The sequence below is a fragment of the Miniopterus schreibersii genome (genome assembly GCF_964146895.1).
Source record: "Miniopterus schreibersii genome assembly, chromosome: 9".
NCBI lineage: Eukaryota > Metazoa > Chordata > Mammalia > Chiroptera > Miniopteridae > Miniopterus > Miniopterus schreibersii.
The window spans coordinates 45,837,393-45,854,658 of NC_138118.1; the positions used below are offsets into that span (position 1 = coordinate 45,837,393).

At 36.7% G+C, this 17,266-nt stretch overlaps 1 protein-coding gene across 1 annotated transcript in view; it reads left to right on the top strand.

The window, feature by feature from the left end:
* Positions 1–654: 654 nt before the first annotated feature.
* Positions 655–17,266, top strand: part of SLC26A5 (solute carrier family 26 member 5) — a 59,316-nt gene continuing 42,704 nt past the window's right edge. Inside the window, exons 1-2 of the mRNA XM_081146781.1 lie at positions 655–697; positions 15,774–15,976. Of these exons, the coding sequence (XP_081002907.1) occupies positions 15,825–15,976 (152 nt within the window). The 5' untranslated portion in view covers positions 655–697; positions 15,774–15,824. The remainder of the gene's footprint in view (positions 698–15,773; positions 15,977–17,266) is intronic.

Consider the following 17,266-nt stretch of genomic DNA (forward strand, 5'->3'; position numbering starts at 1 on the left):
ATGTGAGAAATACTGATCAGTTGCCTCTTGTACTTGCCCCTATAGGGGATCGAACCCACAACCTAGGTATGTGCTCTGACAGGAATCAAACCCAGGACCTTTCTGTGTATGGGATGATGTTCCAACCAACTGAGCCACACTGGCCAGGGCAATCCACTAATTTTTAGTTGATAAAGATCAGCTTTTATCTTGAACATTATGTATCTCATTTTTCAAATTTTTTTTGTACTTCTCAAGGAAAGTGCTTCTCAGATGGTTTTCTTCCAGTACTGATAGTTTCTCACATGCCAACTTTTGTAGCCATGAATTGCTAAGTATGGAAATGGTTGAGTTCAAAATTTGATCTCTCTCTCTCTCACATACACACACACACACATAGTTCACCTTTAGGAGGGACATGTATACATGTATCTTTTTATATATAAATACCATTTCAATGTAAACCACTGTGAGAACTGTAGTTGTGTCTTGGGAGAGAGTTTATTTCTATTAGAATGAATGGACAGCATTAAGAAATATTTTAGACATAACTTCTCTCAAAGAACAATCCAGCAACTGCAGATTAACTTTCCTTTCTTCTATGCCTAGGGCCGAGGAGCCAGCTCTCATCCCCACTGATCAAGGTTTCACTGAGCTGCACTAGACTTCCCAGCTGGGAACCCTGTCCACTCCCCCTTGTGCTACACATTAGATCTAGGTAAGTAGAGGGCCCCCTGGAACTAGTAAAATGGGAGAGTGGGTCATAGGTAGTAATGGATTACACCTGGACGAAAGGATTCCTTAACATTTCCAGAGGCCTGAATCACACTGAGAGAGAATGCCAGAACCATCCAAGCTCACTCTCCTCTTCTAACTTGGATCAGGACCAGCCTATTTGATTCTTAGATATGAACCAGTTTTAACTTATTCTTCAGTAACAACTGGGTGGCTGGCCACAATCCTAGAATGTCATTGAGAGACATTTATTAGAGGAATAAATTAATGGAGATCATGATTTTAATCCAAACTCTCCACTCTCCCGTTAACTAGGTGTGTGATCTTGGTCAAATTACAAGTCAATTAAATCCTTTGGACCTTAATTTTTTTATATATAAGGTAAGATTGTCATGTGGGATTCATGGTTCTTAATGCATTTGAATCACCTGGAGAGTTTATTTTTTAAAAAAAAGAAAGGAGGGGGAAAGGGGGAAAGGAGGAAAGGAAAGGAAAGGAAAGGAAAGGAAAGGAAAGGAAAGGAAAGGAAAGGAAAGGAAAGGAAAGGAAAGGAAAGGAAAGGAAAGGAAAGGAAAGGAAAGGAAAGGAAAGGAAAGGAAAGGGGAAAGAAAGAAAGGAAAGGGGAAAGAAAGAAAGGAAAGGGGAAAGAAAGAAAGGAAAGGGGAAAGAAAGAAAGGAAAGGGGAAAGAAAGAAAGGAAAGGGGAAAGAAAGAAAGGAAAGGGGAAAGAAAGAAAGGAAAGGGGAAAGAAAGAAAGGAAAGGGGAAAGAAAGAAAGGAAAGGGGAAAGAAAGAAAGGAAAGGGGAAAGAAAGAAAGGAAAGGGGAAAGAAAGAAAGGAAAGGGGAAAGAAAGAAAGGAAAGGGGAAAGAAAGAAAGGAAAGGGGAAAGAAAGAAAGGAAAGGGGAAAGAAAGAAAGGAAAGGGGAAAGAAAGAAAGGAAAGGGGAAAGAAAGAAAGGAAAGGGGAAAGAAAGAAAGGAAAGGGGAAAGAAAGAAAGGAAAGGGGAAAGAAAGAAAGGAAAGGGGAAAGAAAGAAAGGAAAGGAGAAAGAAACTGGGTCAGAGATTCTGATTTAATTGGACTGGAGCAGGTCCAGACATCTCTCTTTTTTAAAGCCCCTGTACACACACCCAGAAAATACTAATGCCTAGCCAAGATTGAGAATTACTGACTTAAATAATCATTACTAATTGATTCTAAGATTGTGTAACCTAAAGACAGAAAGCAGGCCCACAAAATTCTATTTGTACACTGCATGGCCCAGTATTACATACACTTAAATGGTAACCAACCCTAAATATGCCTTTCTAAGAAGCAGTCCAAATCAATCGATTTCCGTTTATTCAGGGCAGGTGGTGTGCCTCCTCAGTTCACTGGTCCCACAATGCTTTGTGAGTTTTCAGCAGCTAGTACGTTTTGATGGACTGAATCAGGTGTAACTCTACCTATGCAAGATGGTTAGTTGTTCGTAAAGATCCCCAGAGACGATTATCTGTCTTCTCACAGTATCCATGCCAGTGTTTAATAGCCTGTTGAAACTTTCTCCTAGAGGTGATCTGTGACTTGTTGGGGTGTGGGAGCAAGGTGTCAGCAAGGGATAGGGATGATCGCCTTGATTGTTGCTGAAATGTGAGCTTCTGTGTCCAAACTGAGATAAAAAATGATCCTCACACCTTCTCAAGTAGTTGTATACTATTGAGTTACCAGAACTAGGATAGGAAAAAAAGAGCACATTGTTTACCTTAATCATTTGTTGGGATCTAATCTTGTTGCCAATACATAAATTCTGCAAATATTCACTTTGAAAATTATTCTTAGACTTAAAGGTATAATTTATGAAATGTAATCCATGAAATTTATTTCTGTTTATCCTACTCTTTCTTTCTCCTACTGCCCTTCACATCCCAAACACCTAGAAGAAGAAAAAACAGTGTATGTGTGACTGTCAGATCAGTTAAAGAAAGATGGACGTGAGTTGACAAAAGATGGAAAGGCATTAAGGAGGAAACGTAGAACAAGGGTAAGAAGGCCCATGGATTGCAAGGAACTACATTTAATTTCTTCCTTTTCTCTCTGCTTGGTCTTATAGTTGCTACAAGTTTATTCTTAAGCTTTAAAAAAAATTAGGCAAATCATTGTATCCCACTTACTATGTGCTGGTAAATGTGGGCTTCTGGCCCTAGCCAGTTTGGTTCAGTAGTTAGAGTGTCGGCCCATGGACCGAAGGGTCCTGGGTTAGATTCCGGCCATGGGCACATACTTCAGTTGCAGGCTCTGCTGGGCCTTCCCAGGTCGGTGCAAGCAGGAGGCAACCACTCGATGTGTCTCTATCACATCAATATTTCTCTCTCTCTCTCTCCCCTCACCTTCCACTCTCTCTGAAAAAGCAATGGAAAAAATGTCCTCAGGTAAGGATTAAAAATAAAAAATAAATGTGGGCTCCTGGCCCGTGATTCCTGTATGTTCTCTGTAGTCTTCATTGAATGGTGTCTCCTTGGGTCAATTGGCAACCCTGATATAGTTGATTTAATCCAGCAGTGACCAATTCAGAGCCTGACTTAATTCTAAATAATGACTTATGCTGGGGAATATTTTTTTCTGGAGTGGAAACCTTTGGTGTCTTAGAGGAATTGCCCTTACCTTATGTCAAAAATCTGGGGGAGAACTACAGAACCAGCTCAGTCCCCACCTTTCCATTGACCTAGAGCTGGTTGTTACTCAATGATATTTAAAAAAAAAAAATTGTTTTCTAGTATTGGATTCATTTCATGTGTTTATTGCTGATCATTGTTCCAAAGATTTAGTAATATTGGGCACATGCTGTTTTGTTATTTTGGAAGTTATTCTTTACCTACTTTTTTTTTTTTAATTTATCTTTATTTTTGAAAGAATTACAGATGTCCCCTTTTTTTCCCCATTGACCCCTTCTACCCCACAACTACCCCCTGACCCAGGCCTTCACCACACAATTGTCTGTGTCCATAGGCTATGCATTTATGCATATAAATTCTTTGGTTAATCTCTCCCCACCCCACCTACCCACCCCCACCTTCCCTCTGAGATTCGTCAGTCTGTTCCATGCTTCTATGTCACTGGATCCATTTTGTTCATCAGTTTATTTTGTTCTTTAGATTCCACATATAAGGGAGATCATGTGATATTTGTCTTTCTCTGCCTGGCTTATTTTACTCAGCATATTCTCCAGGTCCATCCATACTGTCCTAAAGGGTATGAGATCCCTCTTTTTTACAGCTGTGTAGTATTCCATGGTGTATATGTCCCACAGCTTTTTTATTCACTCATGTACTGATGGACACTTGAGCTGTTTCCAGATCTTAGCTATTGTAAATTGTGCTGCTATAAACATAGGGGTGCACAAGTTTTTTCTGATAAGTGTTTTGGGTTTCTTAGGATATATTACTAGAAGTGGGATCACTGTATCAAAAGGCAGTTCCATTTTTAATTTTTTGAGGAACCTCCACTCTGTTTTCCATAGTGGCTGCACCAGTCTGCATTCCCACCAGCAGTGTACTAGGGTTCCCTTTTCTCCGCATCCTCACCAGCACTTGTTTGTTGATTTGTTGATGGCAGCCATTCTGACAGGTGTGAAGTGACACCTCATTGTGGTTTTAATTTGCATCTCTCTGATGATTAGTGACATTGAGCATTTTTTCATATGTCTATTGGCCATCTGTATGTTCTCTTTGGAGAAGTGTCTATTCAGGTTCTTAGCCCATTTTTTTTATTGGATTATTTGCCTTCCTCTTGTTGAGTTGTATGAATTCTTTGTACACTTTGGAAATTAGCCCCTTATCAGATGTATCCTTGGCAAATATGTTTTCCCAGACCCTGGGGTTCCTTTGTATTTTGAGGATGATTTCTTTTGCTGTGCAGAAACTTTTTAGTTTGATGTAGTCCCATTTGTTTATTTTTTCCTTTGTTTCTCTTGCCCTAGGAGATATATCAGTGAAAATTCCACTACTTGAGATGTCTGTGACTTTACTGCCTATGTTTTCTTCCAGGATTGTTATGGCTTCATGACTTACATTTAAGTCTTTTATCCATTTTGTATTTATTCTTGTGTATGATGTAAGTTGGTGGTCTAGTTTCATTTTTTTTGCATGTCCCTGTTCAATTTTCCCAGCACCACTTATTGAAGAGACTGTCTTTACTCCATTGTATGCTCTTGCCTCCTTTGTCAAGTATTAATTGACCATAATGGGTTGGGTCTATTTCTGGGGCCTCTGTTCTGTTCAGTTGATCTATAGGTCTGTTTGTGTACCAATACCAGGCTGTTTTGATCATAATGGCTTTGTAGTATAGTTTGATATCCATCTTTACCTACTTCTTAAAATGAGTTAAGGTAGCAGTAAATATACTAGAAAAGGGTGGTTTTGTCATCATAACTTTAAATCTAATGAAAACTTAATTCTTATCAAATGCCCAGTAACGTATTTATATATAAGCGTATGTCCTCCCACAAATCTAATTTTTTAAGGTAGTAAGTATAGTCAGGGTTGTTCTGGTCTTTAAGATCATCATTAGTTTGCTCCTTAAATCTTTACTGCCTCAAAACAATTAAATGTTGGAAGATAACTAGAAATGATAAAATTTTTTTAACTAGTCCATTTTGTCCAACACTTTTAACAACAATCTCCAGAGCTAGCAGGGGTTTTCATTTCTTCCTTTCTTCCTTGATTCACTCATCTGTTCAACAAATGCCTAATGAATTCCTACTATGTACCTGTTCTCATGTAGCTTTAAGTTTCATGAAGGGAGGGAGGAATTCAGAAAATAAGGAAGCAAAATACAGCGTAGGTTAGACAGCGATGAGTGCTATGGAGAAATATAAAGCTGGGAAGAAGACAGTGGAGTAGTTGGTTGGGTAATATGTATAATAAGGTGGCCTGAGAAAATAATCTTGAACATAGACTTAAGGTAATGAAAAAGAAAGTTATGAAATATCTGGGAGTGGATCTTCCTAGTCAACACAGAGCCCCTGAGTCAGGTATGCATCTGGCATGTTCACAAAATAGCAAGATTTGAGTGGCTGGTGCAGATTAACAAGATGGGAGGTAGAAAGAAATGAATCAGCATAGGTTGTGGGGCAGGAGTTTGGGAGGGTGCTGAAGATCACATAGGATCTGGTAGGGCCTTTTCAGTGGGATATTTGTAAGGTGATAGGAAAATGAGTTTCTTACAGTTTAATCAAAATAGCAATAGCTCCATGTTCTCCATTTCTTCATTGTTAAACCTTCTAAATGTTCCCCAACTGTCCTTTTCTCACTACATCAGCCTCTACCCATTCCTTCCCTTGTAGTTCCTTTACCCCAAGGCAGGCTGTGAAATGGGATTCAGTCTCCTATTTTCCTTGCTTTCTTGATGCCCTGAAGGTTAGATTACCCTTGTGTTTTAAAGAATGTGCTTCTAGTCACTAAAAAACTGGTCAGTCCCAAAACTATCACTCATGAGAGAAATAAATAAATTTATACAAAATGTTTTCTTGGTTTATACTGTAGCCCAAATACAAAGTGGTTGCCTTGCTGATGGGCTGAATTTAGCCTGTGTGTTTTGTTGGGTCTGCACATTATTTTATAAAAATATATGTTGGTTTCCAATAATTAAAAAATTTAAAAGTTTTCATTAAAACGTAGTTTAAAAAAAAATAAAAATAAATGTAGTTTCAAGTTCTCTTTAAAAATTGGATGTTCTATTTCTATGAAGTTCTAGAATAGGCAAAACTAATCTACGGTGATAGAAATCAGAAGTGAGGCTGCTTGACTTGGGGGTGTGGCAGGGATTGACTAGGTAAGGACACAGGAGACAATTCTGGATGACAAAAAGTTCTATTTATAGTAGCCTAAAATGGGTGGCAAAATTCATTAAACCATACACTGATCTTTGCAGTTCACGGTATGTAAATTGAACCTCAACATAAAGGACATTCAGAAGTGGAAGCCAACATTCAGTGAGAGCTGAATAGTAGCTGACCACTTTGGGCTTGACGCATGCTCTCTAGATTGGCATAGACTCACCTGGTTTGCTTCAATCATTGTCATTACCTACCTGGACCCTTATAGATGGTATTGGTGTATGATTCCTACAGACTCTTGGCAATTTTGTTTTCAACTTTAAATGGGGAGCAAATCTGAAAGGGCCTGATATGCTTAATTGGCAGTGAAGAAAATAGTACCTGCCTCCTAGGGTTGTATGTGAAGCATGTAACAAAAACAAACCTGATAACTTGGATCAGTCAAGCAGCTCACCTACATCCATCTCTCAATTAGTGGTGTACTCAATGAAATCTAGGACTCTCAGAGGTCTCTGAACATAACTCTCACTCTTCCTCTCAAATGCCAAGGGGCTCCTTCTCTGAGAGGATAACAGAAAGCACCTTTTACTCTTATTATCAGCACTTAAACTTACTTTTATTATTTTTGTTATTAAAATAAGAGTGTCTACTGTGGAAATAGAAAAAGTATAGGTAAAAAGAAAACAAAATTACCCACAATTTGTTTACTATTTTGTGGTGAATCCTTTCAAATTCTTCTTCATATATCTATATATTTTGTGTTAAAAATGTGTTCAATTAATAAAATTTAGCAGACAACTTCCCAGTTTACAAAATGAAAAATAATAAGTCAAAGATTAAAGATTATGGACTAAGCAAAAGCATTTGCCTTCTCCCTATTCTATAACTCTTTTTAAATGACTGTAAAGTTTTATCAAGACTAGGAAGAACTCTGAAGAGAATGGGATAGGAAAATGTTTGGAGGAAAGTTACTGATGAAACAGAACCAAGAATTAGTGTAAGTAAGACCACCATGGGAATGAGGTGGTCCTTCTAGAAAGAAGCTCTGAGCACGGAGTCAGCAAGGACAGAGGGCAGGCATGAGAAGCAGGGGCCTGAAAGCAGAGAATTAATGGGAAGTCTTGAATTTAATGTAATGTGAACTAGTGCTTCTAGTATGAGTTTGGTATTTTAGATAAATTATTTCTCTTTCTGCCATTTGGAAAGTGGTGGGCTTTAGCCTGAAGGCCAGCTCTTGCCTCTTCACCCTAAAACAACCTAGAAGTCAACAGAGCCCACTGGTACACAAACCCTCTAATCACCATTTCATTCAGGGAAGGATCCTATCCTGGAAACACTTGTATACATGATAGTGAAGGAAAACGACACCAATTAACCAGAAAAGTCAATGAAGTTTTTAATTTAAAAAATATATAACCAAGAATAACCTGCCGTATGAAGGAGAATGGGGGAAAAAATAAGCAATTACTAATGCTAGAGGGGATATAATTTAAAACAACTTTTTTAAAAAAAAATCTGAGTAGCCTCAGAGTGATTAAAAAGATATTGTTTCCATATAACAAAAACAGAATTCTATTAAGAAGGAGCAACCAGAAAACAAACACAAATACCTTGAATTTTTTTAAATGTTATTAAAATAAAAAATAATTTGTTAGAAGGCTAAAAGATAAAATTTAAGAAACCTCCTAGAAAACACAACCAAATGTCAAAGAGATAGAGAACATATATGATAGAAAAGACAAGAAACATAGAAAAGCAGCTCTGTATGTCCAGTACCAGTCTGTTGGAGCTCTAGAAAAAGAAATAGAAAATGGAGGGGAAGAAGTTGACAAATACAAGGAAAAATTTTCCTGTTGTTGAGGAAAAGTATGAGATTAAAAGGGTCCATCAAATGAAAGGGGAAAAAATTCACACAGAGATACAATCATTACAAAACTTTAGAATCAAAAATATAGAGAGGCTCCTAACACTTTCTGAAAGGGAAAATAAAGTCACTTACTTAAGATTGACATAAGGCTTCCTTCCTGTTGGTGAACTGGATACTAAACTACACTGGAGTAGTGCCTTTAAAATTATGAGGGAAAATTATTTTGAACTTAACGTTCAGTTGCCAGTAAAATTATCAATTAACTGTGAAAATGGAATGAAGACATTTTCAGACATTCAAAGACTCAGGCCATTTACTTCCAAGTACCCTTTCTGAAGCAATTGCCTAAGGAAGTGCTCCAGCAAAATAAGGGTAGAAAGTAAGAAGGAAGAAGATGAGGAATAAGAAAGAGTCTAACTACCCAAGTGCAATTACATTAACTCCTAGGCTAACAGATGTGTACCATGAGGCTTAGAAAGAAATTTATACAAATAGAACAAGTAGTGAGCTGCAAGAAGAATGACTTCAAGAAGAATTAAGTAAATGTCATTTAATAGATAGAACCAATAATGAACAATAGTCATATAGTTCTAATAATGGGCCTTTTAGCAACACAGAGGACTAAGTTGACTTATACAGACTTTCCTCCAGTGCAAACACACAAAAATAAAGGATAAAACACAATTAAATGTTTAAACAGTTAACTTTGAAATAAAGACTATCAGAAGAATACAGAAAGGTGTTTTAAAAGAGCAATAAGTGCAGATTTCTACTCAGCACAACCCAGAGGAATTTCTCTGTGGGATACAGATCCTAGGATGTGAGGATGGGGTTGCACCATTCAAACCTGGAAAGAAGACACGGTCTCAGGACCAAGGAGACAGCGAACCATTTCCTTCCCCTCTTATTTAATATGAGCTCACAGTTTTTAAAATCTACAAACCACCGTAAAGGAGTATCAACAAACAGAGGAAATAGAAGAATCAGACCCCCAAGAATTTAAAATAATGGAAATATATGAACAAAATATTAAGTGTATTAAAAATCATTAAAGGGATAAAAAGAATAGAAAACCAAAGAAAAATAGTACACTATAAAAAAGAACAGCATATTTCAAAAAGAAGATATAGAAGTGAAAAATATAGACATTGAATCTTTTTAAATTAATGTACCAGCTAAACAACATATTAGAGGCAAGGTAGATTAGTAAACTTCAAGCCAAATCTGAGAAAACTATCTAGAATCAGCCCATTGAGATTAAAAGATGAAAAATGTCAGAGGCTAAAAGATACAGTGATATCATGAGAAGCTCCAATATGTGTCTAATAGAAATCCCAGGAGAGATTAGAGAAAATGAATCAGCCTATACTGGTTACATAAGTAAACAAATTAAAAGAGTAATATAATCTGGCAAAAATAGAAGGGAGTAGGGTAACTTAAATATTCATTTTCCATGGTAAGCATTCATAGATAATGTCTAAAGTTGATAAGTCAAAAAAATAGCCATATAATTATATTACTTAGAGCTGTGGTTCTCAGTCCTCAAGATTTGGTATCAGGTACAAAGATTCTAAATGCACAGAAAAGTTCCACACATGTCTCACCCAAAATACTAACGGCTGATTTAGAGTTAAAAATAAACTTACCAGAACTAAAAACAAAGATGATTTTTAAGGAAATGGTTGCTTCAGGGAATAAAGCTAGAGTTTGGGAGAAGGAGGGTGGAAAACTGTTTCTGTTTCTCATTAGCCCTTCCATAATACTTGCAATTTTATTGTATCTGTATTATTTTGACTGAAGTTATTATTTTAGAAAAAGAAATGACCGTTAAACCAGTAGAATCTTCTTCCATTTTCACTTAAAGTAGAGAACTTTTTCTTATTAAAATATCCGTCATTCAAACTTAAGCACCAATTTGAATTATTAAGCATTTTACCCAAAAGAAGATCCCAGAGGCATATCTTGATTGTATTAGTGATCTTTCAAGTGTTCCTAGTTGGAAAATAAATCTTAAAATTTATCAACTTAGGTAGTCACAACAAATTAATGCTGGAAGGGATTCCGTTTCTTTAATGGAACTGAATCATTTTTCCATGGCATGGTGGTTTTGATAAGTAGTTCTATATAGGACAAAGGAGAATGGGAATATAGTCAAATAATTAGAGCATATGGCTTCAAATTGGAACCCAAAGCCATACTTTTATAGTCCTCGAAGACCTGGTCCTATTCAACCTCTGCCGTTTCATTTCCTATAACCACCCAAATCACAATGCTTTTGGTATTCCATGAACATTTCCTATCCATTTTTACTTTTCATTTCTCTCTGTAGAATCATAGGCTCTCGCTTTTGCCTTCTACCCATTATTCAAGAGCTACTTCAAATCCAGTGTCCTCTCTGAAGTCTTCCTTGGCCTCTAACCTCGATTCTAATTTTGTTAAGATCACCATGCTTCAAAAACAAGTCACGACAAGGGGGGATGCATGCCTATAATTAACATAATTTAGATAAATTAGATAAACATTTTGACATAATTAATCTCACACACCGTTAATGAGGCAGCATAGCATAAGAGCATGGTTTCTGAAACGAGCGACCTAAATTCCAATCCCAGCTGTTATTACTCCATGGGAGCCACAGATTCTTCATCTGAAAAATGTGCATAATTTTTACCTTACATAGATGCCGTGATTTTTTAATTGCTCAATCTCAATAAATATTAACTACTATATGTTTAACTATTGTTGTGTATAAATAAGAAATTCACATAACTGTGATTTTCATATTATTTTAAGCCAATTCGTAGTTTTATGTACTCACTTTGTAAGTTACCCAGTAAAGTGAGCATTAACATTGTTTAAATATGAACTAGTTTTTATTACTACCACGCATATAAACTCGCAAAGATCAAAAAGCAAAATCCCTGCCCTAGCCGGTTTGGCTCAATGGTTAGATCATCTGCCTGGGGACTGAAGGGTCCTGGGTTCCATTTTGGCCAAGGGCATGTACCTTGGTTGCAGGCTCAATCCTCAGCCCCAGTGGTCAGGGCACGTGTGGAAGGCAAGCAATCGATGTTTCTCTCTCTCCCTCCCTCTCCCTCCCCCTCTCTCTCTGTCTCCCCCTCTCTTCCTTCCATTCTCTAAAATTCAATGGAAAAAATATCCTTGGGTAAGGATTAACAAACAAAAAATGATGAGGAAACTAAGACCCAGAGAGATAGGTTATTTTTCCATATTCATTCAACAAGCATTTTTGAGCCCTATGAGCAGTCACTGTACAGAAATCAATAGTATTGGGTTTCTGTTCTCATGGAGCTCACAGTCTCGTTTCCCAACAGGTTGTTCATCAGTCTCACCCCATGGGCTTTAAAAAATACAGATTCCAGAATTACTAAGTCAGAATCTTGTGGGGACCTGGAAATCTGTGGTTTCAAGCTCCCCGGGTGATTCTGACATGCTCCTGATCTACTTAACCCTGTCATCACAACATAGAATGGCTCAGCTGCTTGAGATGCAGAAGTAGGGTTAGACCCTGACCCTGACCTCCAATTTGGAGCATCTTCCATAAAATCATAGTGAATCATCATTATTCCCAAGCAACTAATTCTTGCTTTTAGTTTGAAATTTAAAATGTTATTGCTTTGTTATAATAGTTTTAATCTTTCAATTACAGTTGACATACAATATTATATTAATTTCAGGTGTCCAACAAGTGATTAGACATTTATATACCATGTGAAGTGGTCACCACGATAAGCCTAGTACCCACCTGGCACCATACATCGTTATTACAATGTTATTGACTATATTCCCTATACTGTACTCTACATCCCCATGACTGTTTTTATATTGTTATAATTTTTACTTATAAATATTTGTGCCTTTTCAATTTGATGACTGTTTTAAATAGGAAATGAGTTTTGCATTTTGAGAATATTTTTGTATAAATCACTATACTATGCCCAAGTGAGTGTAGTTGAGTTCATTTTCTCACCTACAAAGTGAGGGAGTTAAATTGGATGATCTCCAAGATTACTTTCAGATCTAGAAATCTATGATAAAAGATGTTCTAAATTATTTTTAAATCTTTTATTTTATAGCTGTGGAAAATGGGGCTTGAACCTCTAGGTCAATTTACTTTTCTGTCATTAGTATTTTTGTTGGATGACCTACCAGAATTTTCATCCCTTTAAGCCATCTCAGAAGTGACTTTTCTCATGTGGGGGTTTGTTTTACAACTTGGTGATTTATAATTTCTATCAGCACTCTGGAAGCTCATTATCTGTCAGATAAGAGGCTGGTCATTTGATCTCCTTGTATTGGTCCTTTGGTTACTTTGCCTCTCTTATTCTGATAAGGTGGTTATTGATAGCCTTCATGGCTTTAATTATTTAATCATTGCTGATGAGCATTAAAAGTTCCCCAAAAGGACAACCTTTCATTATAATATGCTCTTCGTCTTTCCAGTCCTTATCCCTCCCAGCAGTCCTTTCCTTTCCCACTTAAGACATCTCTAAACTGCCAAGCAGTTATCTCAAGGAGGTCACAGACTATAGCCAGGGTCCCAACACTTCAAAAATATTTGAGAATCCCCTCTTTACTGTCTCTTCCTAATCTACAGAGAGTTATGGTTGCCTGATATAGCAAAAAAAATATGTGTATAAGATACCCAGTTAAAGTTAAGATAAAGAATAAAATTTTAATATAAGCATGCCTCATGTGATATTTGGAATATACTTATACTAAAAAAAATTATTTGTTGGGTACTGACATTCAAATTTAACTGGACAGTCTATATTTTAATTGACAAACTACAGAGTACATACCCTAATGCTTTCCTAAATCCATCTAATGTTTTGAGATCTAAATTTCTGAGATTTGCTCCTAATTTAAACCCTGAATGATGTGTTTGTAACAATTAAGACTACATTTGCATGAAGTGTAGTGGATGTTGCATGGCCCACCTACACTCAACTCCCTTTTGTCATGAGAATATAAGAATCAAAACAAGGCTTTGCTTGAGAAACCTAAGCTAGGTATTTTTCTCTTTGCAATTTTTTATTATATATTTCAAAGACACATATAAGCAAAGACAGTGATGTAAAGCATTGCACACAATTTATTTACACCCTAGTCAGTTCTTTTTGTTTGGTTGAGTAAATAGGTGGGTGGGTGTGGGTTTTTACACTCCCATCTGCTAAGTCAGTGGTTTTGAACTTTGGCTGCACATTAGAATCACCTGGAGAGCTTGTGCACTCTCAATCCCTGCCTGCCTCCCAGACCAATTAAATCAGAATCCCTGGCTACAGCCAGGCATCAGTAGCAGTTAAAGCTGCCCAGGTGATTTCAATGTGTGGCCAGGGTAGAGAACCAGTTCCCTAAATGAAAATATCAAATTCAAGGAACCATTTTTACTGCTAAATCACGCCCTTATATTTCAAATTCCTCTTCAAAACTTTATTTCATGTACTTTTCAGTAAGCGTAGTCTATTAAACCTTGGTGTAGAGCCCGGGCATTGCTGTTTTCTAAAAGATTCTGGGTTCAGGCAGAGTTAAAAGCCAGTATTTTTATATATGTCATATAGCCACCCAGCCCAGTTATTCTTGGATATTGTGATGTTCCTAGAGTATCCATAAAAAGTTAGATGAGAGAGAGCCAATCAGCTTTGCTAGCGTAAAACAAAAACCATACAACCTTTATTTTTCAGATTCGGCTGCAAAAATTCTGACTTAGTTACATCAAGGTTTTACTGTACTTGGTTGCATTTGCTGCTAGAATTGTTTTTTATTTTAGACTTGAATTTTCAGCCTCCTTGGACCTAATCATTTACTTTGCATGATATTCTGGGGTTGGTCACATGAGCCTGATTTCATTGCAAATGTAATTTCAGTTTGGTGAAAACCTAACTTTTCACCATGAGGGAGTTGTATTAACCAATATTGGAAACCCCCACACTCCTGTGGTCACCACACAAGCACCCAACTGTTAATTCATCATAACCCCCAACTCCTCTGCTATTCATGTGCTTCAGTTGGTTTAGTTGTTATTGTTGTGCACTTAATTTTTTATGATAAGGTATGTAGTTCAAATATACAGACAAATACAAAGAATCATGTAACAAACACCAATTTACTTACCACACAGCTTAATCAGATCTTAACATTTTGCTCTATTTGTGGCAACTCATTTTTTACAGACTGAAACGTTGCAGATCCACTTACTGAAAGCTTTCTATCTCTTCCGAGGCTCATTCCCCTTCCCTTCAAGGGTAACACTATCATGGTCTTAGTGTTTATCATTGTCATACATGCTCTTGTACATTTACTACTTACATGTGTGTCTATAAACAACAGATATTATTGCTTTATAAGTTTTAAAACTTTGAATATTGTATCCTCAAAGTATTCATCTGTGCCTTGCATTTTTATTGAAAATTAAGTTTTTGAGATTTATTGATGATGACACATAGATTTAGTTCGTTTGTTTTAACTACTACATAGCATTCAATTTACAGCCATAACAAATATATTTTTATTGCATACAGATAGGCATTTGGGTTTATTCCAATTTTTATTATCATAAAGCTATAATGAACACTTTTATACACATTTCTGTATGTACAAACATATTGGGTTTTTATTCCTTAGTCATTTATTTTACCCTTATAAGTAGTATTCACCATTTAACAACAAAAAAAATTATTGACCATCCTAATAGTCTCACACATGTCAACATAATCTACTTTAAAATAATATTATAATATTGCATTGATGTTTTTAACTTACAGCTTTTCACAGAAGTCACCAGGGACTTTCCTCATAGAGTCATAGAAGCCTCAGCTCAGAACCATAAGTTAATTTAAGGTGTAATCAAATGTGAATACAGAATTGTTAAGGAGGCTAATATACTTTTAAATCTTGGATTCAATTTAAAAACTGATCTTGCCCTTTTTTCCTTGGCATATTAATGGTCAGAGTTGACTTGATTCACAATTCCCCTAATACAGAGCTAGAGCCAAATGACTGCAATAGTTAGCTATTGAATTTAATATGAGCTTTATTGAAAGTACACACATTATCCACTTATTGCCTTGGGAGGGGGATTTGACTTTTATTGATTTGATTTCATTTATTAGTGCCTACTATGTACAGATAGATCACTGTGTTAGGTGATCCTGGCAGCTCTGGACCCCAGCCTGCTCATCTGAGGACCTGTTTATCACTGCCCACCCACTCACTGTGTGAGCCAAGTATGAAGAAATCTTCAGAAGAACTTAGAATACCGCAAGGAAGTGATGCTTAAGAACAGTCATCTGAATTAGAGTGTTTATTTTCTCCCTAGTGACACTGAATTTTAGCATCTGAAATAGAGTTTTTCTCCCTAGTGACACAGGAAATGCTTGTCTCCTGCTGTTGATGAATAATTTCAGAGTACTATGGATCATGCTGAAGAAACTGAAATCCTTGCGGCAACCCAGAGGTACTGTGTGGATAGGCCTCTCTTTAGCCATCTGGCCCTCCAGGAAAGACTGCACAAGAAGGACAAAATTCCGGATTCCATTGGGGATAAGCTGAAACAGGCATTCACGTATGTTGTGTTTTAACCTGTTTCTTTTATTCTGGCATTCATAAGAAAGAAGCAAGGTCAAGTGTATAAGGAAAATCTGATGAAATGGAGAAAAAAAACAAATGGTGAGCGCTCTTCATTTGCAGAACTGTCCACAGGGTTGTCAGTGATAGATCTTTGATTGAACATGGGCTTCATAATGTATTTCACCATTATTAAAATCCTACCGTGCCTTGGGGATGTATGTGTAAAGGTTTATATAAGTAACCCACTTTCTAATTCTCCACCACATTCAAAATATCCACCTCTTCCCTTTATCTCTCAGAATGCTCCAACCATTCTCTTTTTTTCTATCCTTGACTTATACCCCATTTGGCAACCTAGAATCTAAGTCCCCATCCTAAGCTGTCAAGGACACTCAATGTCCTATGACCCTTAATGTTGGAGACACATACACAGGCATGTTGCATGCCTGGGTAAGTTAATACATGTGTGCCTATTGATAGCTCCCAAACTTCAAAACCAAATCATTTGATTATTGCCTCCTGAACCCTTGAGACCACACCTCCTGTGCTCTGTGTTCATTTAAGCTTCACAGTGGCCCTGTGCTCAAAGTATAATCATCAGTAGAGGTGAAAAATGTATACACTGGATTCAGACGGTCTGAGATTTAATCCTAGTCCCAACCACCTACCAGCTGTGTGCTTGAGTTTCCTGCTCTGTAAAATGAGTATAATAATAGCACTTACATCACTGGGAATTAGGCATATGGCAAGCAATATATGATGTATATGTATATGTATATGTATATGTATATGTATATGTATATGTATATGTATATGTATATGTACATGTACATGTATATGTATATGTATATGTATAGATATACACACACATATATATACATATATATGTAGCTATTATTAATACCTCAATTTTCTAAACAAGATATCAAATGTAGTTTGTTTTACTCAGATTCATTGCTGTTGCCACAATTGTCTCACATTTGCTTCTAATATTTTTCTTCATCTAATTACCAAATACTCTTAACCATTAAAGACACTATATAAAATACCATGCATGCTGCAATAATGTGCTGTATTTTTAATGGAATAAATTGCTTCCTTGTCACCAGAACGACTTAAGGCTTTCATAGTGGCAATGGAACTCATCTGTCCATACTCTTACTCAGTGATGTCTTTGATTATTGGCATAGTCTGGCAAAAGGACTGGCCAACACCTAGAACTTGGTCTATGTATCAAAGTTAATTGAATCATATAGGGTTTAAATGCAAGGCCTTGGTTTTATCA